Source organism: Miniopterus natalensis, chromosome 12, assembly GCF_054644295.1.
Source record: "Miniopterus natalensis isolate mMinNat1 chromosome 12, mMinNat1.hap1, whole genome shotgun sequence".
Classification (NCBI taxonomy): domain Eukaryota; kingdom Metazoa; phylum Chordata; class Mammalia; order Chiroptera; family Miniopteridae; genus Miniopterus; species Miniopterus natalensis.
The window spans coordinates 51,887,126-51,912,013 of NC_142092.1; the positions used below are offsets into that span (position 1 = coordinate 51,887,126).

The 24,888-nt window shown below is 37.8% G+C and overlaps 1 protein-coding gene across 2 annotated transcripts in view; it reads left to right on the forward strand.

The window, feature by feature from the left end:
• LOC107546577 (myb/SANT-like DNA-binding domain-containing protein 3) overlaps positions 1 to 24,888 on the forward strand; it is a 92,311-nt gene that overhangs the window by 53,298 nt on the left and 14,125 nt on the right. For both annotated transcript variants that reach the window (XM_087822788.1, XM_087822789.1), the window contains exons 4-7: positions 820 to 846; positions 3,559 to 3,655; positions 18,930 to 19,078; positions 20,879 to 20,944. In XM_087822788.1, the coding sequence (XP_087678914.1) occupies positions 820 to 846; positions 3,559 to 3,655; positions 18,930 to 19,078; positions 20,879 to 20,944 (339 nt within the window). The remainder of the gene's footprint in view (positions 1 to 819; positions 847 to 3,558; positions 3,656 to 18,929; positions 19,079 to 20,878; positions 20,945 to 24,888) is intronic.

Consider the following 24,888-nt stretch of genomic DNA (forward strand, 5'->3'; position numbering starts at 1 on the left):
TCTGCAGAGTGCTGGCTAAAGTATCAGGTTCTTCACATGCCATCTCTGCTGTTTTACTGCTGGGTGCTGACGATTCAACAGCATGACTCTTTTTCCAGTGTGCTCTGTGCCATATGTTGCTTCTTTTACAATGATAAAATAAATATTTTACATTCATTATATTTTAGCCTGGCTTCTTGCTTGTAACTTTGAGGGAGGCTCTTTCATTTCACTAGTAACAAGTCTCCCACCTACATCTTGGTGAGATTCCTTCTGGTTAGGTTTCCTTAGAAGAAGTTAATTTCATCAGTAAGATGAAACCCTCAACTCTGAGGGTTTTTTTCCTTCTGATCCTTGGGGCTTTTCTTACCTTTGGGTTTGGGTTTTTATCCACAGATTTCATTAAGAAGATTTTTGGAGTAAGACCCAAAGCTCCTTCCCTCCCTTTCTAATAAAAACAGCTTATTCATTATTTCTCTCAGGCTTTAACAAAATTAAAATTTCCTTGTACCTTTTAAGTGAGTTAATTAAAATATATTTTATTTAGTCATTTTATTTACAATATTTATTGGTCTTTACTCTGTGCAAGGTCCCTGAATATTTCCTGAATGGGCGGGCTACAAAGATGTCTGAAGTATATATAGGTGGTTGTGTGTCCAAGGAATTTATATTTGGAGAAAGGCACAAAATAGGTATATAAGAATAAACTGTTAGACATTTAAAAAAATGAGAAAAGGGCTACATGAGAAGGGATATCCCAGTTTGGTTTTGGATAAGAAATTTCCTATTTGATGCAATTTCCAGGAAAAGTATTTATTTTTACTCTGTTTTTCTTCTCAGATAATGGCTCTGGATCTGGAGAAGGTGGTAAGTTTCAAGTACCCCGTGAAGGGCATTTGTTCTTTCACTTTGTAAAATAGCTTCATTGAGCTAAAATTCACATGCTGTATAATCTGCCCATTTATTTATTATTATTTTTTTGTTAATCTTCACCCAAGGATAATTTTTCTATTGCTTTTCAGACAGAGTGGAAAAGGGAGAGAGAGAAAGAGAGAGAGAGAGAGGAGAGAAAGAAAGAAAGAAAAGAAAGAAAGAAAGAAAGAAAGAAAGAAAGAAAGAAAGAAAGAAAGAAGGAAAGATAGATCAGATCAGTGTGAGAGAGACACACCAATTGGTTGCCTCCTGCCCATGCCCCGACCAGGCCCGGGTTTGGAACCTGCAATTGAGGTCCGTGCCCTTGGCGGGAATCCAACCCGGGACCCTTCGGTGCATGGGCTGGCACTCTCACCACTGAGCCAATGAGGCTAGAACTACAATCTGCCCATTTAAAGTGTACAATTCTATGGCTTTTTTTTCCTCCTGGTATTTATTTATTTATTTATTTATTTATTTATTTATTTATTTATTTATTTATTTATTTATTGAAAGTATTACAGATGTCCCCCTTTTCCCCCCCGTTGATTCCCTCCTCCCTGCATCTGCCCTCCCCCTCCTGGGCCTTCCACATACTATTGTCTGTGTCCATGGGTTATGCATATAGGCATATAAGTTCTCTGATTAACCTCTCCCCACCCACTTTCCCACCCCCGCCTTCCCTCTGAGACCCCTCAGTCTGAATTCAGTGGCTTTTGGTACATTCAGAGATGTACATTCATCACCACAGTCCATTTTAGAACATTTTCATTATCCCAGAAAGAAACCCCACCTGTAGCCATTACTCTCACCCAGTGCCTCTGTCCCCCTTAGCCTGGCATCTTTGTTTCATGCAGTTATTTTTCATTAAAGTTTTGTTGTCAGATGAAGGGGAAATGCAGCACTTGTTAAACTGAGGTTGTACCAGAGTGCCTCTCCTAGGATCACTCCCACAAGTGCTTTTAGCTTGGACTAGGGTATTTGTACCTGTCTTGCACCCCAAGCTTACACATTTTTCTCCGAAGGCATTTTCAAGGTACAGTATTAAAAAACTCTAGAGTGAGTGGTGCACAGCAAAGACTAGACTTGCAGAACAACTCTAATGGAATCTAGAGTTTAGCTTAAACCATTAAATTTTTTCTCTTTTTATTTTAATTTTAAAATTTATATGAATTATTTCTGCTGTATAAAACTAATATTTGGGAATAGCATATAACAATTTATCCTGAATTATCAGAATTAAGAATGAATAATCTATCTCAGTTTAATGACACTGATTCTTAATGAGTACCCACTGAAGACAAAATACTGTTTGAGATGCTGTGGGGATACACTAACAGAAAACTCGCTGGTAAGGTTCACACTTATACAAATGAAAACTACAGTCGTGATCCTTTCAACACTATTTAAAACCTTACTCCAGTCTTCCACATTTCATAGGATCCTAAAATTTCACATTTGGTAGGGATTTTAAAGGTTACCTAGAGAATAGAAGAACTGAAAGAGTAAAGCTTTTGAACAATAGAATTTGGTTTAAGTGGACATGCTCAAGTAGAAACTTCATGATCATGTGTGAAGGATCAGATCGTAAATTCTAGATCTTAGAGCTGGAAAGTATTTTAAGAGATCATGTGGTCTAGCCCGTGTGGTTGGGTATTAATTAGGAAACTGTCATTGTTACTGTATTAAAGAAGTGGAAGTTGATCTCAAGATTTGCTTATGCAGTACAGATATTGGATGTCTTGCCCTTTGGATATAAACTGAGTTGAGTTAGAAAAGCTGAGAGGTTTGCTCAGATTAATACATAAACATATGTGAGCTCATGGTGATTGTGTGATTTCTAGATCTCATGATGTTTCTAGGCCTTAGAGATACTTAGGATTGTGATCCCTGGAATCTGTTTGGAAGTATTCATGATAATCTGGGGAGGATTTCTACATAAAGTGTGCACATACACCCAAAATTGGAAGTTTTACCAAATAGGCACATTCGATTTGGATACTTGCCTTTTAACACCTTTTTACTGATGAACATCCAGTTTGAGATCATCAGGTAGGGTCCACACAAGTTGAGACCCACAAATGTAGGGTTCCCTAAAATGTGAGATGTGAGCTGAATTTTGGGGTTTGCTGGTAGGCGTTTTTTGAGATGGATCATGAGAGTCCCATACACATCTGCATTCTGGGTGTTTTGGGCTGTGCTAAGTAGCAGAGCAAAAAAGGGGCAAGTTCTTTGTAGAGAGACCCCTTTCCTTTTTGAAATTTGGAGTTTTTTTTAAACTCTGGAATTAGTTGTTATGTAGTTAGAAAGGCTATTTCAAGAGCATAATCACTGGACTAAAATTATTGCTCATGTTTCCCCCCCTCTCTTAAATAATAATATATGGTAATTCTTATAAAGGCAACAAAGTTTTAAAACCTACCAAATTGTTCCTTTATGCAGAGGTTAGGGGATTATTTTGCTAGCACCAATACTTGTTTTCCTCACAGGATATGTTGTATTCAGTATTGGCAATCTTTTTGGACTCAATCATTGATAAATTTTGGAAGTAATTGTTTTCAAGAGCTGGGGTGCATTTTCCCCAGAAATAGAATAACTGAAAACATGAAGCATATCTGGGAAGGATCCCAACTCTTGATTGAATATTTAACTTTTCTTTTTAAACAGAGGAGGAAGGGTCAGGGGCAGAAGTTCACAGGAAACATTCCAAGTGTGGACCTTGCAAATATAAAGCTGAGTGTGATGAAGATGCAGAAAATGTTGGGTGAGTTGACCGAGGACAAGGGATAAACTTACCTGGAGTTTTAAAAATATATATATTAGAGAAAGGAATCATTTAACCTGCTTCTGTATATTTTATGTGTTCCTTCTGTGTGTTTTTTTGTTTTGTTTTGTTTAATGCTAGCCCACTGACTTCTCTCTTATGTTGGTATAATGCTATAGCTGTTTAATTCACCTTAAGTGTTATATTTTAGAATGAAAATCCATTTGTGATTTTTTTGGTTTTACCTCTGTCTCTTTTTTCCATTGATAGTTTTATATATTTTATACCAAGGACTAAAGCAGAAATACTTTATTCTGAATTACCCTATATTATACTTTCAACTAGTTTCAATAATAGTTTCTTCTTAACTTGAATTTTTATACAAAAAGTTACATATATTTTCATGTATTAAGAATTCCAAAACTGTTTCATAATTTTAAATTATAGTAAGTAAATATTATATAAGTAAAATTTATGTATAGAAATCCCGGTTGCATAGACTGACATTATATTCTGTTATTTTCTTGCTCATGTTCAGCCTTTACTAAGGTGGGCTTTGTTGCTGGACAGCATTATTTGATTTTTCATTACTCCCTGTAAGAAACGGTGTTGTGCCTGGCCGGGCATGGCTCAGCGGTTGAGTGTCGACCTGGGATCCAGGCGATCAGGGTTCGATTCCCGGTCAGGGCACATGCCCGGGTTGTGGGCTCGATCAATGACTCTCTCATCATTGATGTTTCTATCTCTCTCTCTCTCTCTCTCCTTTCCTCTCTCTGAAATCAATAAAGATATATTTAAAAAAAAGAAAAAAAAGAAACGGTGTTGTTTGGTGGAATAGTAACAATAAATTGTCAACACAGTCATGTTTATTTCTTCCTTTCATTAGATTCCTGCTTATTTATTCCCAGTCTCAACCTTCTTTCATTTCCCTGTGGTGCCTGCCTTTTATATGGTTAATTCTAAAAGCCTTAATGCTGACTTCAGGACCTTACAGCATAAATGGATCTTCACTGCTTCAATTTACCCTTAGTGCATATTTTAAAACACTTATTTTATAGAGATGTAGTCTTTCTCTCTCTCTCATATGTGTTTTCGCTGTGTATTTTCCAGTCCTGTGTCTTATTTACCTTAAGTGCGTATTCTAGCCTTTCACTGAGTAGCAGTAATATGCTTTAATTAGCACTAATGCCTAAAGTCAGTTTTACAAGTCAGGATCACACTATTTTCGATATTATATAATGTTCAAAATCAGCTATTTGGATGGCCCTTGGTAAGATTAATGTCTGATAATTTACTTGGTATGTATTTCAAAGCAAGTGAGAATTGGCAAAAGACTGGTAAGTTCAGGAAAAAGTGAATTCAACAAGGCCCAAATTTGCTTTGTTTCTGCATGCTGGTCACTTGGATTGACGTGTCTATCCATTTCAATCAGGGCGGTTTGATTTGGAAGAACATGTTTTCCAAAGTAGATGTTAGTCTGTAGGACAAGAGAGAAGTGAGTAATATGGACTCTCAGAGAGAACAGGTAATAGATGTTACCTCTTTTCTTCTTACTTTGTATCAATAATATGGCATGATGAAACACCATTGTGTGTGTGTGTCTAGAGATTTAGTTCTCTGTGGTGTTTTTCCTCAGGACTGTTTTATAATAGTGTTCAGAGTCAAAATAGTTGTCAGTGATTGATTGACTTGGCCCACTGATCTGTTTTTACTCCTTCGGCAGTATCTCTATTCAGTCCTGTTTCATACTTTTTTCTGCTCTCATTTTTCATCCCTAAATTGAAAGAGATCTTGGGCTTAGAAACAGAACAGATTCCATGTAGTCTCAGAGGTAGCCCAAATGTGATATCTACATGGTAAAATATATATCTTTCTGTGAACACCTCCTCATGATACAATAGGTAGTCTGTGCCCAATCAGGGCAACTCTGTTGTATGTACTAAATTCATTTTGTGTGTGTCTATTTACTTGAGAGCTTGCAACCACTGTTCTTGTAGATACAGGCTCTATGCATAAGGAAGTAGGCACAGACCAGGGGAGGGCTTACCAGTAAGAAGGAGCATGCAGACTAAGGAGCCAGCTGAGGAGCGCACACACTGGGACAAGCAGCACCTCCAGGCCAGGGAATTGATGCAATCATAGGAAAACACATGAAGGAAGCAGTTGGGACCTCTACCTGGACAGGAAGTGATTAAGCTAAAATGGTGGTTTGTACTGTGGAAGGAGACAAAAGGAAATTTTAGGGGCATCTAATCTTTTAGTCTATAAAACATTTATTACTGATTTAAATGTATCTCAGTAGTTACTGTAATTTAAAAAAAAAACCTTTTTTTTTTTCTTTTTTTTAAATTTTATATCTTTATTGATTTCAGAGAGAGGAAAGGAGAGAGAGTTATATAGAAACATCAATGATGAGAGAGTCATTGATCGAGCCTGCAACCCAGACATGTGCCCTGACCGGGAATCGAATCCCAATCGCCTGGATCCTAGGTCGATGCTCAACCTCTGAGCCACGCCTGGTTGGGCAAAAAAACCCACACCTTTTAATGGACCATGGTACTGAGAAAGCTTTATAAAGGTTATGTAACTACTTCAAGGCCCCTTTGTGCTTTTCATGGTTGCCACCAGGTGAATAGTAGCATTTGTCTGAAGGTAATTTCAACCCAGCCATCTAGACCTTTTAGGTATAGAAAACCGAGAGACTGAAGCCGAGAGACGGCATTAGCCACTAAGCCTTGATTTTTATGTAAAAACCTGTTATTTATAAAAAAAAGCGTTAATATAATTTTTTATTAAAAGGTAACATTTTAGTTATTAAATACAAAAGGTCTTAGTTACAAACCAAGTACTCATATCATGACTTAATTATTATAAACTCTACCAGAATCAGAGAATGTTAAGGTTGAACAGGATTTTAAAATTTATCTCCTAATCTGGTCCTCTCACTTTACAGATGAGAAAACTCAGGACTAAAGTCAGTGTCTTGTGGGGCAGATCCTCTTAAGTTCTAGAACAGTGTTTTTCTTACATCTGCTTCCTGTATTTGTTTTTTTTCTGGAAAGAAAGCTGTTATTTCTTTCCTACTTTATGAACTGCTGCTTGAAGACTTTTCAAAAACAGTACCCTCTGCTTCAGCCTGGTCCCAGCTGTGAATTCTGTACTCCCTTCTCATCTCCTCATCACTCTGAGTACTAGGTGCTTTACAATTTTCCGTTTAGTTTTTGTCTAGACCACCACAGCCCAATTTCTCTATTTTCTTGTCAGTGACTTTCAGACATTTTTGACCACAACTCCATGTAAGGAATACATTTACACCTTGACTCAGCACTGGTGTACACGTACACATGGTAATAATGCATATTAAGTAAGACAACATTCCGTGAACTATTAAATGCAGTGTACTCTAATATTTTCTATCTTATTTTCTTAGCAATTGCTGGTAGTGATACAGTAAATTGGCTTGCTAATCCACTAGTGATTATGACCTTCAGTTTGAAAAATATTGCTCTATAACTATAATAGGTATGATATTTCATGTCATACTTTTAGGTATGGGCATTTATTTGAAATATTTTATATTTTCTCATTTTGAAATGTCTTTCTTGTCAGGAGAGATGTTATATAACCTATCTAGTTTCCAAAGGGCAGCTAAATTTTTCTCTTGCTTTAAAAAGCTTTTTCTCTTGATAATAGTTTTTAAAAATCTGACATTTGTGGGGAGGGATGAATAGTACCATGTAGGTTGATTTTTCTGCTAGTAAGAGAAGTGCTAATTTTTTATTTAGCCATTCAAATGGAAATTGACTTAAATATATTGTCATCTTAAACAGTAAACAGAACATCTTTTAACAATATTAATGTTACAGTTTTTAGGCATTGTTACATAAATTATTTTTAGCTCTTTATGGTGGGTAGGACAAAAAAGTGTTATCCTGTTTTTACCGATGAGGCTGAGGCCACAAGAGGTGAAATGGCTTGCAGTTAAGCAGCACAACCAGAACACAGGTTTTAAGAAGGGATTTATTCACTGCGTTGTGCACATATGTGTTCACCATGCTGTTCTCAGGGGCCTCCAGTGTTCTTAGTGGCGCTTGTTGCACCCCTGTGCTTAAGGAGCCATTCTGCTTTGTGTTTTGGGTTCTTATATCGTTTTTAAAAAATAATTTTTCTTCTCCCGTTTAGGGCTCCTAGCTGCTGCTCTGGGTCTGTCAGTGGGCCTTGTCAGTGAGCCTGACTGTAGATGACCCCAACTCTTAATTTGTTCTTCACCTCCCAGGCATAGGAAGCAAAATGCTTGTAGGAACTGTAGCTAATGTTAGAAGAAATTCTAAATGTAAAATCAGAGTAAACAGGTCCTTGAGTAAGTGTGTGGATTTTGTTAATTGCATGTCTTTTATCTCTCTTGTCTGCTCAGTGGCTGTTTTAAATTTTTATAATTTGAGTTATTTCTGCTTCTGAGAGCTGTCCCCTTCTTTCTAAAGCACTTCTCTCTAGTGACATTATGGGCTTTGCATTGGTTCGTGATGGACATCTTCATTCATGCTCACCTTTTGAATTTATATGCTGGGCGAGGAGGTGGAGGTTCCAAGAAATTCGACTCCCACATGGGTGAGGTTTCAGTAACCCCTTGTGATGACATTTGTGAAATACAGTGGGTAGACTTTCTACTTAGTTTTAAAAGTTGGAAACAGTACCTGTTTTACAGGAAGTTATATTTCTTAAACCACATATCCTTAGCAATCACACCCCATCATTTTCTAAACAGTATTTCTAATCTGAAGCTATTGTTGCAAGGTAGCCATCAGCTGTTTGCCTGGACCCTGGGCCAGATAATCATAGAACTCCTTCACATCCGTGTCTTTTAAATCCCTGACCTGAATCCCTGCCCACGGATGGTTCGAGCAGTCTGTAGATTCATCAGGCATAATGTCAGTGCAGGTGAGTCATAAAAATCCTCAAATTACTTCTTTTGAACTTTGTCTATGATGTGCTTTATGGAAATAGTTCCTGCTTTCTGCCTCTTTGATGTCAGTATTTCTGGAGAGGCTGTTTCCATTTTTGCCCTTGAGTGATAAAAGATCTCAGAGTTGCTCAGAGAATCAGGTGTGTGTGCAGTATGACAGCGCTGATAAGCCGTTAGCCCACCTGCTAGACATCTCTGTCACTTTTTGGTACCATTTTCTGTTCTGACGCGGATTGTTGGTCCGTGTCACAGTCTGATCGAGTCTCTCCCTGAGGAGGTGCAGTGAAATCTCTTCCCTTGTTTAAACAGAGAGAGTAATGCTATGTATATACGTCTTTGTCCTCTGTTGTGTCCTTTTATCTGGAGGCCACAGATGCTGTTTAAAAAAAGAACCAAAGAGCCCAGCCGAGTGTGGCTCATCGGTTGAGTGTCAGCTTAGGGGATCCAGGTGAGCGGGGTTCGATTTCCTGTCAGGGCACATGTCCGGGTTGTGGGCTCAATCAATGACTTATCTCTCTCTCTTTCTCTCCTTTCCTCTCTCTGAAATCAATAAAGATATATTTAAATAAATAAATAAATAACCAAAGAAGTCCCTTTTCTACCATGATCCACTCTTCTGTTCTTATTTCCTTGTAATCAAAGGTGACCGTAACTTTTGTCACTGATCATAGCCTTGCTCTGGATATATATAGAATAGTAGACTTTTAGAATTATTTACGTTTAATAAATTCCTACTGTGGCCTCTTAGATTGCAATGGGACAATAATTGTATGCTCTTCTTTTCTTCCTGGTAACAGGAAATAAACGCTATCAAACTCTTATTTTACATGAAGTATAAATTGGATGTTAGCAATGACAATCTCCTTGGCCCAGAAGTAGCTTCCTGTAGCTCTACACCAGCTGCCAGTCAAGGTTTCCTTTGAGAGGTTTGTTTTTAAAATGCAAAACACCATATCCCCATGGCCTCTTGCAGTTTTCTGGATGCTCTGTTACCTTTGATGCTTTGCCTCTGTTATTTCTTCTGTCTGGAGTCCCATCCCTGTTTTTCTACTTGTTTCTCCTCTAACTTCTAGACTTGGGTGAAGCATGACTTGGGTCACAAGTCAGCACCTCTTCTTGGAAGCCTCCCTTGCTCTGTTCCACAGCCCCTCTGAGTCAGGCGACTTTATTCTGTCTTCCTCCTTGATCTTGAGAAACAATCTCTGCATAGCACTTATTATACTGTTGGGATCACTAGCAGATTGTGGGCTCCTGAGGACAGGGACTTTGTCTTGCTGATTTCTATGTTGGATGAATTTGCCATAAGGTTGGGTATTTTAGGGGCCCTCCGTAGGTCTTCAGTGAACTCTTGGTAGTTCATGCTAGGGTTTTGTTATGCACTTAGAGCTGCACACAGGGTCATTTTGAGAATTTAGTATGTGTGAAAGAGACTGGTATTATGCTGAGCCCCTCGCAGGCTTCATTAGGTGTGTGTTAAGTCTGAATAACTTCACATGAATTATTTTAAGCCACTGTTTTCCCACCTGCTAAATAAACTCACCCTATCGAGAAGGAATGGCTCTTTCTATGTAGAGTAAGGAGAAAGGAATGGAAAGGATAGATATTTTTCAATAATAATAATACCTTTCAGATGTGCATAGTATTTGATGATTTCAGAGGGCTTTTTACAAAAGCTTATTTGATTCTTTCACCAGTGCTATGAGGTATTATCCCTATTTTAAAGGCTCAGAGTTGTGATTTGCCAAAATCATGGAGCTAAATCATCTATTTAGGTATGCATTCAAGCCTTTGAAATTTGCAGTGTTAGAAATTTCTAAAACTTTAAGAGCCATTACACTAACAGGTCTGTTTTCTACCCTGCCCCCTCCCAGCCTCCCAGTTGTCTGTGCTAGAGGTAGTCACTGTGACCTGTTTCTTATTTAATCTCCCAGAAATATTTTACACTGTACAAGCAAATATGTACATATCTTCTCTTTCTTTCCTTTTTTCAGGCTAATGTCAGCACACTATACACACTGGTCTACGCTTCACTGAAAACTTTTATTGTAAAATGTACATCACCTACATAAGTGTTTAAGACATACACATACAACTTAGAGAATACTATACCTATGTACCTAAGACCTTGGGTACAAAATAGAACATTGCTATATTAGCAGGGCCAAGCATTAACCCAGCCGTGGAAAGCAAGGGCACTATTACCACTCATACATGAAGGCTTGCTGAAGATACGTTGAATAGTCTTTGGGTCAGAGCTTGGCTTTTGGCTTCCCAGAGAGCTTACAAGATTCCCTTTTGAGGAAGTCGGTAGGCAAGACCATGAGTGAGTCACAGGGAACGTGGGGCTCACTACAGCTGAGACACCTGTCAGGATTCTAGTGTCACCAGGTATGGATGACTGGCAGAAACATCTTCAGGAAGTAGACTGTTGTGTGATTTCTACTTCTGATCTCACCATAGCCAACTGCCAGCTCTCGAGAGTACGTCAGTTAAATGAGTGTGCTCATTTGGTTTGGGCACTAGGACACGGAGGGGAGACTAGGAACTTTATCACCATGTGGTCAAGACAAGTTAAATACAGATCAGAATCTGGACCAGGCTTACCTGGGCACTCTGTCCTCTGACTAAATTGAAGACACAGTGGCGTTAGGCGTCTTGGTAGTGGCAGCCAGCAACACGGATGTCTACAGAGCTGAAGAGTGAAACTGTTTCAGTGTGGACTGGTTGCCCTTTCCATCTTGTATGAGCTGTCTTCCCAGGGTCTTCCTGTAATGTGTGTCTTTTCCAACAGCAATCAATTCTCCAATTCCATATGAACTGGATGTCCTATAATTAATTTCATTTCAGTTCTGACACTATCTACTGGGAGTTAGCATAGGGCCCATGGGTTAAGGGCTCAGACCCACAAGACTGTCTCCACTTTAGACACTGGCCACAAATGAGATCCCTTGCACTTTCGCTCAGCATACTATTTATTTGGAGACCTCGCCGACATCCGATAATTTGCTAAAATGACTCTGATGGTCCTCAGAACTCAGGAAGGAGCTATAAATCATCTCATCGGCATACGAGAGACTCTGCTCTCACTGAGAAAGGGTTTTTAGGAGTTCTGAACCAGGAACAGGGGACCAAGACCAAATATATCTCTGGTTATACCACGGGTATCATCCTATAAATGCCTTTACGTCACTCCTATATAGGATACTCTGTGTCTTGTAATTTTTGCCTTTGACTTCTTGGTTTTACTCTCATATTTTAGTATAACCTTCTGTAGCTTCTTGAGAAAGGGTACAAGATGTTTGAAAATGTTTTTAACCTACAGTTAATACCGTAACTTGGCAAGTGCATAATTCTAGCTGCGAGGTCATTTTCCATCAGAATTGGGAAAGCATTGTTCTGTTGTTGTCTTCCATCACCCGGTGTTGCTCTTGAAGTCTGAAGGCATTTGATTCCTGACCCTTTGTATATGATTTGTTTTCTCTTTCAAAGCATCTCCTTTTGTTCCCCAGAGTAATGAAATTTCACAGTGTTCTTCCTTTTCCTAGAAACTTAGTGATTTCTGACTTGAGAAATCTTCCAGTTCTTTGATGATTTCCTTTTCTCTCTTTTCTATTTCTGGTACTTCTGTTATTTGGATGTTGGGCCCCCTAGATTGATTAGCTCTTTAATTGTCTTTTCTCTCCTATTTTCTATTTAAAATTTTTTTTTTGCTGTGCTTCCTGAGAGGTTTCTTCAACTTTATCTCCCAGTACTTCTTTGAGTTTTTCATTTCTGCTATAATTTTTAATTTCCAAAAGCTCAGTTTTGTTCTCAGTGTGCACCTTTTGTATAACAGCTTATTGTTGCTTTATGATTGCAGTATCTCTTTTATGCTCGTGCATTATTAGCTGGTATCCTCTCTGCTATAAGGATGAGATTTTCTCTTACTCATTTTTATTCAATGAGTTATAATCTGCATGTTTGTTTAAGGTCACATGGCTTTATAGAATAAATTAGGGACTGTTCTTTCTATTCTCTGGATGGCTTTGTGTAATAACAGAATTTATTTTTCTTGAATGGTGATCGGAATGAATGTGTTCATGAATTTTCTTTTTAAAAACACCTGGATCTGATGTTGTCTTTGAGGGATTTTTCTAAAAACACACAACTGATTTAATTTCTTCTATGATTATAGTATCATTCAGCTTCTATTTCTTTTTTTGGTAAAATTTGATAGTTAATATATTTTTAGAATTATTCATTTTATCTGTTTTCAAACTTTCTAACATAGTTATTTATAATGTTTTATCTTTTAATCCGTAACTCCCTTTTTCATTCCTGACATTTTGTTTCTCTTTCTTTTTCTTTTTTCCCCCATCCTGCTTTGTCAATTTGAAAGTCTTTTCAAAAAAGGACCAACTCTTGGCGTTACTGATCTTCTCCACTGTAACTTTGTTTATCTGTATCCATCACCTATATTTTCTTTGTTTTTCTTTTCATTGGATTTATTCTGTTACTCATTTTCCAGCTTTTTAAATGTATGCTTAGTGATTTGATTTTTAGCTGTTCTTTTAGAATTTGAGAAAAAAATTTGAAGAAAGTGAACGAGTGAGCCAGGTGGATGTTTGAGGGAAAAGTATTTCAGGAAAAGGGGAAGCCCTGGGGTAGGAGTGTCTGGCATGCTTGGGAGAAAAGCAAGGCCAGTTTAGTGACAGCAACTTTCATGATATAAATGTGGAAAATAACTATGCACTTACCTCCTTTCACTTGTCAGTTTCTATGCTGAGATTCCTGTTTTATGCAACAGCTGCAGTCAGTAGAGAGAACACTGTCTCAGCCACTCATTTATGATCTTAGGTTTTTTAAAACTTCCTTCATATTCAGTTTTTCTACTCATAATTTGTGGTAGTCAGGATTAAATGAGGCAAATGTGACTCTACCCTCACAGTAGGTGCAGAGTAAACTGTTGTTAAGTGTTTTGAATTTGTCATATTTACTAAAATGATTTCTTTCCACTTTACTGCACACTCCAGTGCTTTGGGCATCCTGCCCTAGGCTGCTGTTGCCAGTCTGCAAACACCTGTAATTGCTGTAATCAGTTGTATCAGTGGCCTCTGGAGTCTAATACTTTCCTCCTCTGCTCATTGTCTCACTGAGCTGGACTCTCCTTGAGCTGGTAATTTCATTTTCTTTCCTCGTGTGCCATTGAAAACAGTAGTGATGGTTTGTTCTCACAGTTCCTAATCTTCCATGCAGTGGTGCCGTCTCACCAAGGGCACTGACCGTCAGACACTTGACCAAGGCGGTTCCTGGTTGAGCGGCAGCGCCCACTGCTGAATCACTTGTTTTTCCCTGCGGGACTGGAACAGTATCTTGCCTTTGTTGCTGAGCCTTTTTAAAATTCTAAAACAGTTCTGTAATACTTTCTTCCATTTGCCACCATTTGTCCCACCATTACCGCCATCCCAATTTTGCCCTTAAACCTGGGGTCAGCAAAGTTTTTTTATAAAGGGCCAGATGGTGAATATTTTACGCCTTGCAGCCACATGGGATCTCTGTTACGTAGTCTTTCCCTGCCCAACCCTTTAAAAATGTAAAAGCCATTTTGACTTAAGTTAGTAACTATGAATTTTTAATTGTTTTCTGGTGCCTTAATTTTAAAATTGTGAAATAGAGCATATATTCAGAAGTGTATGAAAACATACGCATTTGGTTTAATGCACAAAACTAAAACAAACTTTTGTGAATCCTATCTCCCAAGCCAGAAATAGAATATTATCACTACTTCAGAACTGGCTTCCCCATGTTCCTCCCCAATTGCATCTTTCTCCCACCCACCTGCTATACTGCATCTTGTGGAAATCATACCTTTGCTTTCTTTATAGTTTTACTACATGCGATAAGTCTCGTAATGATGTATGAGTTGGCTTTTGATTGATTTTTAATTTTGTATAACTGTAATCATACTACACATACCTTCTTCTGCTCAGCATTATGTTTCTGGGACTCATTCATGCTAATGCACACAGCTGTAGTTCATTCAGTTCCGCTGCTTACTGAAATCAGTTGTTCGATTATATCACATCCTTTTATAGTCCATTTTACTGTTGGTGGGACATCTGGATTGTTTCCCGTATTTTGTTCTTGTGCATAATGCTACTGTGAACATTCTCACTCATGTCTCTTGGTGCACGTGTAAGAGATTTCCCTAGTAGTGAAATTGTTGGACTTGTGCAAGTCTGGCTCTTCGTGGTAATGCCTGTTTTCCAGAATGGTTGTACCAGTAAGCTCTCCACCCAGCAGAGGAAGAGAATTCCCATTGCTCCTTACCCTTGCCAACACTTGGTATTGTCCTTGTTCTCAGTTTTTGCCATTTTAGTGAATGTGATAGTGTCTATTTTATTGTGGTTTTAATTGCATTTTCCTGAGTGTTAAACAGTTGAACATCTTTTCACATATATTTTTCCTATAAGCTTGTTTTATTATTTTTCTTTATTTCTGTTTATTTTCTCCTTATGGCTTTGCCCATCTCTTACCCATTAAGTTATATATCTTTAGACTTTTTAATTTATATGTTCTAGATACTGATTATTTGTTGGTTATTGGGCTATACCTAATTTTTTGTTGTCTTTATGGAATGATCTTCATTTCAAAGTTAAATTTATTGGTCTCTTATGTTTGATCCTTTAGGTCTTTTGAATTTTTGCCTTTCAAATATAGGTCTTTAATTTACCAGGGATTAAGGAAATCTTCAAACGTATAGAAAGGGAGAACAATAAAGCATAACCCCTTCTCGTATCTCCATCATTCAGCTTCAAAAAGTCCAATTTTGTTTCATCTATTTTTACATCCTCACATTTCTGGGAGAAGTATTTTAAAGAAAACCCCAGCATCATGGCATTTCACCTGTAAATATTTCAGTTTTACTGATCTCTTATCTGCTTGATCTATGACTACAGAGAGAGAGGCATGTTAAAATCTATGGTAGATTTAGCTATTTCTCATTGTGGTTTTATCAGTTTTTGCTTTATAGATTTTGAGGTTATTTTAAAATGTTTAGAATTATTATGACTTCTTGGTGAATGAAATTTTTTATTATTATGAAAGGACCTTCTTTCTTTCTCAGAGTCCTTTTTGCTTTGTAGTCTCTTACGTCTAATACTAGGACCATTCCAGATTTCTAACATTCCAGGGGTGGTATCTCTCGCTGCCTTTTTATTTTCAACTTTCCGTATCATTAAATTTTTCCAACTTGTTTTATTGTGGTAAAATACACATAACATAAAATTCACCATCTTAACTATTTTTAAGTGTACAGCTCAGTGGTATTAAATACATTCATAATGTTGTGTTACCACATCACTGTCCATCTCCAAAACTCTTTTCATCTTGTAAAGCTGAAACTCTACCTGTTAAAAAATAACTCAGCATTCACCCCTCCCCCAGACCATGGCAACTACCCAGGTCATTACTTTTTAACATGTATCTTATAAGCAGCACATAGTTGGCTTTTCTATTTTAATCCAGCCTATCTTGCTTTTTTAGCTGGAAAATTTAGTTCACTTAAATATATTATAAGTACTGATATATTTTGATATTTTTTTTATCTTATTGTGTAATTTGTCCTTGCCTTTCCTTTGTTTCTTTTTTCTTGCCTTCTTTTGGACTTTTTTCTCTATTAGTTTCATGTTAAGGGTGTTCCTTCTTTTAGTGGTAACCTTAGTAATTTTAACATGCATATTCAACTTATCAAAGTCTGAAAGTTCATCACTATCTCTTCTTAAACACTGTAATTTTAGTCCTGCCCAATTTGCATGCTGTCATCATAATTTAATTTCCTGTTTAAAAAAAATTTAACTGCAAAGAGCATTGTTGTTGTCTTATATAGTCAGTATTTTGTTAACGTTACCTACATATTTGTATTTCTGTTCTCCATTTGTGTTTGCATTTCCGTTTTTCCTTATAGGATCATTTTTCTACTGCTTTTAGAATTTCTTTTACTGATAGCAGGCGGCAAACTCTAAGTTTTTAATTCTTCCAAGTTACTTTTATTTTACCCTCATTCCTGAGAGACATTTCTCTAGATAGAATCATATGGTATCTCAGAACATTGTATTATTCCACTGTATTTTGGGTATAAATAAAAATCTGGCTTCAGTATTGCTTTTGAAGGTACTTGTCTCTCTTGCTCCTTTGAAGGTAACCTTTCTCTTCTTTTCTGGCTGCTTTAAAAATATCCTTTATTGTTGTTGTTATAAAATTTCATTGTGATATTTCAGTGTGTAGATTCCTTTTTAATAATCCTGTTTGGAACGTATTAGGCTTCTTGGATGGTGAGATGATCTTTTTTTAGTTTTAGAAATGATAGTGAGATGATATTTTTTTAGTTTTAGAAAGTTTGATGAGAAATTGTTGAGGACACTGCCGTTGCCTCATTCCTTTAATTCCTTCTGGAACTCCATTTAGATTTTTATTACGTCATGCGACTCAGTTTCCACATCTCTTAATCTTTCCTATGTTCCAACTCTGACTCTGGGCTGTGGTCTGGGTAACTTTCTCTGACCTGTCTTCCAGTTTACCGATTCATTTTTAGATGATCTAATCAACTATTAAATCTCACCACTGAATTTTTTATTGCTACTAATACATTACATATTATAAGTTCTGTTTGGGTCTTTTTAAATATGCTTGCTCTGCTTATGGTGTTTTAATTCCTTCTTTGTTGTGGATATGTGAGTGAGTGTGTGTGAGCTGCGTATTTCTCTTGGAACTATAGCTTGGAAAATGTTTGCGGTCTAGGGAAATAAAGTTGGGTTTCTCCAGAGGAGATTGCATTTGCTTCTGTCAGTTGCCTAGGGCCCCTTGCACTCTTTAGCTTTTAAAATAAATTCTGGGTTTGAGGTTTTTTAGAACACTCAAGTAGTATTTTAAGTTATAATTACCCACATGAGGGCTGGGCTTGTGGTTTTGAATTCTCAGGGGAGATGTTTTTCTTTCTTCTCTCCAGTGCCTTGGCTCAGGGCAGCCCATTTCCCCCTCTTTAAAGAGCCCCCTTGGAATATGGCAACTCAGTTTTAGTTTACCCTTATGCAATGGGTTGTAGCTTTTTGAGGTACCAGCTCTTCTAGGGCCTACAGACTCCTTACCATAGATAGGTCAGTATTCTTTGTCTCCTGTTCCCAGAGGCTGCAAAACCAAAAGTGTTAGCAGTTGAATTTACCTAGTTTGACAAATAGCTTCAAGCTGAACATCAGCTTTAGCAAACTCAATTGACCTTTCTGTGTTCCTGTCTTTATTTAATTTTTGTCCTACATATTCCTTGCCTTCTTGCCAACTTATTTAAGAGAATGATTAAAAATATTTTACCCAGTATTATTGTTTTCAGCAGGAGAGTCAGTCCAGACTCCTAGTCTACCATGTTGCTGAAAACTAGTGTCTCTGCATTTTTAATTATCATATTTCCAACTAGGTTTTAGTGTTCTTGTGAGGACTGACCATGTCTTGGACTCCCTTCTCTATAATGCAGTTTCAGTGTTCAGTGGACACTCAGTTATATAGGTAGATGTACAGATTTTGAGGACTTTCATTTTACATGTTTTATATGTTATTTATTTTAAAATATAGATGTTTATTTTCTTTTTTAAAAATATTTTTTTATTGATTTTAGAGAGAGGGGAAGGGGGAGAGAGAGATAGAGAGAAAGGGAAACATTGATGTGAGATAGAAACATCATAGGCTGCCTCCTACACTCCCCCTACTGGGGATTGAGCCTGCACTCTGGGCATGTGCCCTGACTGGGAATGGAGCCAGCAACCTTTTGGTGCATGGGATGACAGGCAACCAACTGAGCCATACCAGCCAGGACTATATCTATTATGTTTTTAATTGTCAAAGTTGTGATATAGTTATTCTATTATTACTTCCTCTAAACTAAGGCTTAGAGGAAGAATCTGGATGCTGATCTGGTAATTAGTTGGGCTAGGACTCAGACTCTTGACTTTTGACTCTTAATTCTGCGTCCTTTCCTGTATACTATGTTGCTTTCTAGTGAATGTTGTTGACTTTTGACATCTCCTGATTGTTGTATCTAGATATGAAAATTCTAGAGAAACCACTGGATTATTAATATCTGGATGAAATTATCTCTAAATTCTTTCCTGAAAGAAATTGTTAGCTGAGCATTCACTTTGCTTAAACTGATCAGGGACTTAAAACAACATGTTGACATCTGCTACAGAAAGCAGGAAAAAAAGAGTTAGTTCCTCTTTGGGGTTGCAGCATTGTGAAATACATTTGTTGTAAAACATAGGTAATTTTTGTCTTTTCCTACAGGTGTGTATGTAATATAGATTGCAGTGGATACAGTTTTAATCCTGTGTGTGCTTCTGATGGGAGTTCCTATAATAATCCCTGTTTTGTTCGAGAAGCATCTTGTATAAAGCAAGAACAAATTGATATAAGGCATCTTGGTCATTGCACAGGTAAAATTCTTTCTACTTACCTAGAGTCCTTTCTTTAATATTGTATGCCTATAGTTTTAGTTGTACATTTTGGTAGTGATCCAAATTTGTAAAACGTGAAATCTTTGTTGCTTTTTTTTATTAGATTTTAGAATTTCTTTTTTCTGTTACTATTTTAGACTTTTTTCCATTTATTTTCATCTTCTAAAGACACAAACCATACTTTTTGGTTGTATAGTTATGAAGCTGACCTTAACATGGATTTCTAGATGCACACATAGTTCTTAAAGGTTGTCTTAAAATTTGTAATGATTACAGCTGTTTAAGAATGTCAACCTAATTATAGCAAAATTATAAATATTTCATATATTCCTTCATCTTTTTCTCTAGAGCATAACTGTTTCTTTGTTTCCATATCCTCTCTGTAGTTTTTGCCCCTACATATTATGTACCATTAGAGCTTTTGGTATGAAGTTATAGAAAAGGAAAAATTATTACCCTTCAGTTAAAAATTCTTTTTGCCCTTCTGGCTCTTTGTCATAGTTGAGAAGCCATGATCCCAACTAAGAATGAGGTTTTTTTCCATTTCTACTAGAATTATTCAGGCACTAAAGGCAGAGGGTTTTAAACCTTCTTTCCTCAGTAATGTGCACACAGACTAGGATAATGTATTATTTCCTAGTAACACACGAGGGCCAGGCACGTGCTCCTGGACTAGGACTGTACGTTGTTCTTGCTTACTAGGTCTAATCACCCTCCCGTCTCCCCTCCCTCTTTTTTGGGACTTATTAAATGGATATGTTTTTATCTGCACCAAGCGGAAAGGCTGTAAGCCAAAGTGTGGTACTTTATATTGATAACAAATTATTTGTGAAATACTGCACAACTATGTGCAATATTTCTGGTCTAAGCTACCAAATAATACCTAAGAAACCCATCCGAGGAGTTCTAGGTGGGGGTCAGGTATGGGCATGGTAGGGGAAACCATTTGCTGATAGGTAGACAGTCCACTTAGCTTTGATCTTGAGAAAGTAGCATATTTTGTTTTTCATTCATGGGGTGGCAGTTAGAGCCTAAGTTGAAAGAGGAGCTTAGAGAAATAATTTTATTTTCTTTCTTTCAGAGGAACTGGAGCAAGGTTGAATGGTACTACCTGGAATTTCAAATTCCGGGCAGTTGGTCAAGCTTAAGAATTTTGTTCATTGAAATTCATGCAGATTTAGAATGCTTTGGCCCTTTACTTTAGTTTAGTCCCCTTTATAATGTTTCCATCCACACCTAACTATATCTTCCCTTCCCTCTCCCACAGCGTATGGGGAAGCTTTTAGCTTGTGCTTCCCAATAGGTATTTACAGTTCATTTACAGTCTTCATAGTCTAAATACAATGCACCAGCCAGGGGTCATTTTTATAGTCAAATTGTATGATAACAAGCTGAGAGTCCACATTTATTTTAATCTGATATGTTTCCAGGGAAATCATGGTAGAAGGTATAACTTGAGACCATTGTCCTTTGGAGAAAGGATTAATTTTTTCTCTTTAGGGTATGCATTATTTTAGTTTGCACAAGGACGACTTTAAGGCGACATTTGAGGTGAAGTCTAAATGAAATCAGACTGTTTGTCATGCAGAACATGTATACATCTGGGAGACCTGGGGCCTGACTCAGAAATGGCTCAGTAGATCAAGACAGTGGTGGGAAATGTACACAGGATAGTGGACAGTGTTGGGGAAGGCCTGGAGCATTTGGAATATTTAGGAGTTTCATGGTGTGACTTAAACATCATATGTATCTTAATTTGAAAACTGTTTTCTCTTATAGACACGGATGACACTAGTTTATTGGGAAAGAAAGATGATGGACTACAATACCGACCAGATGTGAAAGGTACTGAATCACGATTTTTCGAATTTTGGCCAACTATTGAAATGTGGTCACTAGCTATCCTTAGTAGTTCTGTGTCTACTATAATGACCTTTCCAACTTTGCTCTCTTAGCAATATACTTTAGTGATTATTAGTAATATTATTAACTGAAATAGCTAAAGCGCTTCTCAGTTTACAGAATGTTCTGTGCTTTTTGAATTTTTTATCGAGGTAATTGTAGATTTACATGCAGTTGTAGGAAATTATGTAGAAAGAGCCCTCATACTTGCTTTTGAAGTCCTCCTTACTTCTGTAGAACCTGCTATAACACTTGCCCTCTGGGAACAGGTCTCTCAGCCTTGTTCCTTCTGCCTGGACCTCTTCTTTGCCTGACTGTTTTTCATCATTTCAGTCTCAGCTTAAAAGTCATTTCCTTTTGGGAATTATTCCTTGACCTATAAATCTGTATTAGGTGCCTCTCTCATATATTCCCCTATGCAAGCACATCACCTACTCTGATTATAATTGCCCTTTTACTCATCTGTGTTCCCCTCTAGGCTGTGAGTTCAGTGAGGACATGTTCACTTTTGTATTACTAGCATTTAGTATGAGTGTCTGGGCCACACTTTGAAAGAATGTATGCAGCTCAAAGCAGCTGTAGGACTTACTTGTACAAACTCTTATGTGTAGTAGAGGCCTGAAGAGAGATTGGGTTCCAGGTCCCTTGACCTCACTTGCAGTGCTCTTTCATGTCTCATTTTCATATCCGTTACTTCATTTGATTCTTACAACTACTCTCAGGAAAGGACCAACGAGAACATCGAGGCTGAATGAGGTTATATCTAGACAACCAAAGTAAGTAGCTGGAACAATGTAAGATGGTACTCAGCAAGAAAGATCTTTTAAGTTGAGCTCCTGGAGGAGAGTGCTCATGAAATGGAGCATTTGATTGTCCAGCATGGTGGCTGAGTTAGTGCTTTCCTTGGACTGTTGGAAAACCATTGGTAACCACTGAAATTTCGGCGTTAGAAGCTTTGTTGTAGATGTTGAAGGCATAAAGGATATGATGGTCAAGCTTGAGGTATGTGGGAGGTGGGTATGTGGCGTTTTAAGAACTTGATTATAGAAAACGTCAAACATATAAAAACAGAATAATATAATGAACCTTCATATATCCAATACTCACCTTCAACAGACAATCAGCACTGTCATTCTTGTTTTGCCTTTATACCAACATCCACTTAATGATCATTATTCTTATTTTACTGGGGTTTTTTTTGAGGTATAATTTATATACAGTGAAATGCACAAATGTTAGCTATCAATTTTGACAAATGGATACACCCCATGTACACTACACTTTATCACAATCTATAATAATTCCATCTACCCACGAAGTTCCTTTGTGGTGTATGATATGACATTTTAATGAGGCCATTTGTTATCAAAAGATATTTTCCTACCGCCTAAAATTGAACCATAACACCTTTTTATTACCAAGACATTTTTGCTTCTTTCCTGAGCTTTACCTTGCCCTTACCCTAACCCCACCTACGAACTCTTTCTCGCAGTAGTCTCTATTCCTGGTCACCAGCAATACCAGAGATACTGAAATATTCCATTGCTTGGTGACTGTTATTTATATATTTTAATACGGTTCTTTTGATATACCCTTTTAAAAATGGTTTTGACAAAGTTTGCCTCATCAAAAGGTAAGACTGAGCCAGTTGCTAAAATCACTGAAGGAAGTCTGAGGATGTGTGTTGTGGAGCATGGTGGAGAGTCACGATGAATATGGTTAGAAGGTGGACAGCACAGACCTGTAAGAGAGGAAGGTTGTTGTGAGAGAGGGTGGAATGCTGACCTGGAGTTGACAGGTGGTAAGACAGCAGGGTAAGGTGGAAGGAAAGGTGTGGGAAGTAATGTGATCTTGGCACGTCAGGAAGATGAAAGGAGTACTTTGTAAAGGAATAGCTGAGAGGTGGGTGCATTTATTCACATTAGAAAAGGTGTTTCACTGGGCAGAGTGGAAAGGTTTGGAAAGGAAGAGTTAGGGTTGTTGTGGAAAGAGTGAATTTAGAAATGAGAGAGTAGGAGGTGTTGGAAGGTAGGTAAGAGTTTTTCCCTAGGTAGGAAGTTCTTTGATGGGGTGCAGGGAGACTGGGATTAGGGAAGGATATATAGAGGGATATGCTAGTGATGAAGCTTGGGGTGTAGGGTAGTATAGGGGAAGAAAGAAAGAGTATATTGAATCTTTTAATTGGGGATCTGTAGAAATAATGAGCCCTAGACTTACAGATACAGTATTGATACAGTTGTGGCTTCAGCGATTGGCCTTCAAAATGCATGTATTGGTTGTTAATACAATTCCTCATGCTTTATCTTTTTTTTTTTTAATACGTTTTTATTGATTTTGGAAAGAGGAAGGGAGAGGAATAGAGAGATAGAAACATTAACTAGAGAGAAACATCGATCAGCTGCCTCCTGCACACCCTCTACTGGGGATCGAGCCTGCAGTCCGGGGCATGTGCCCTGACTGGAAATCAAACTTGTGACCTCTTGATTCATGGATCGATGCTCAACCACTGAGCCACACTGGCCGGGCCCTTATTTGCTTTATTTGGGTTCTACGTTGATGGACCAGGACAGAAAGCCAGTGGAACATGCCTTTGTGGATAAGCCATCTGGTGCCAGTTGTTCTTACAATATCATCACATAGAACCATACTCTCCTTTGTATTTGAAAATACTCCTGCTGATGGTGGATTTCTTTCTGGGGCCCCTGGGTGACCAAGTACACTTTGTGTGTGGCAGACACACAGAACACTGTTCAGAGACCAGCCGTTGCAGCTGTGACTCCCGGAGGCTGCCTGTCACCACTTGCCTGAGGGCATTGTTTAGACAGGCCCATTCTCTGCCCAGTTCCTGCTGTGCAAGGCTCTGCCTCTGCCTCTGCCTCTGCCCCTGCTTTATGACATCTTTAAAGCCTTTTTATCTTTCCTTTTTGAAGTTTTTAATTGACTCGGCCTAGAGAGCAGGTGCTTGGACATTCCGCTTTTGTCCATTCTCTACACACCTCCCAGGGTTGCTTGGTGAAATAATAGTGTGATGGTAAGAGCTTGTGCTCAGGAGTCAGACTTGGACGACACTTAAAGGCTAGATATTGCCACCAGCAGTCCACAGGGCTCCGATTTTTCCACATCCTCAACAACACGTTATTTTCTGGATTTTGGATAGTAGTCATTCTACTGAGGGTGAGGTGCTTATCTTGTAGTTTTGATTTGCATTTCCATAACAATTAGTTATGTTGAGCATTTTTTCATGTGTTTATCGACTATTTTGTATATCTTCTTTGGAGCACATTTACATAATTCCATGTTAAGAGCATCTCTAGTAAACCAAGTAGTTCTGTTCTACCAATTGCTTAAATGTACTGGGAGTTAGTGCTGTGGGCACCACTCTTAAAGATGGTTGTATCAAACTCTCTAAAGGATTGGACTGGGGAAGTTTAACCTTAAGAAAAATAATTGGTGGGCAGTGGGTTAGGTGGTGAACAGACATGGGAGAAATCTACACAAAGTTAATGGAAGAAAGATTTCATTTAGCAAAAGGAAAATTTGATAATATTGGAATTAACTGTATAATGTTGAGTTTCTGACCTCGAAATATTCAGGTAGAAACAGGCTTTCGGTGTTACTAACTAAAGGGTTTCCTTCATCAGACCAGAGGGCCTCCAGGATCCTTCCAGATCTGAGTTTTTGAGCTCATTTACTTTCCAAAGCATCTTCAAGCCATATTTACTTCTCTGGATCTCTAATATCTATTCCTACTGCTGAACTCTTGCTTAGCTTTTCACTGTCACAAGTTTGGATTATGTAGTATCCTCCTAATTGGTCACCTGGTCTTTCTAGTTCTCTTGGCCCTTTATCTTGCATGCTGGCATCCAATTAATTTTTCCAACACCTTT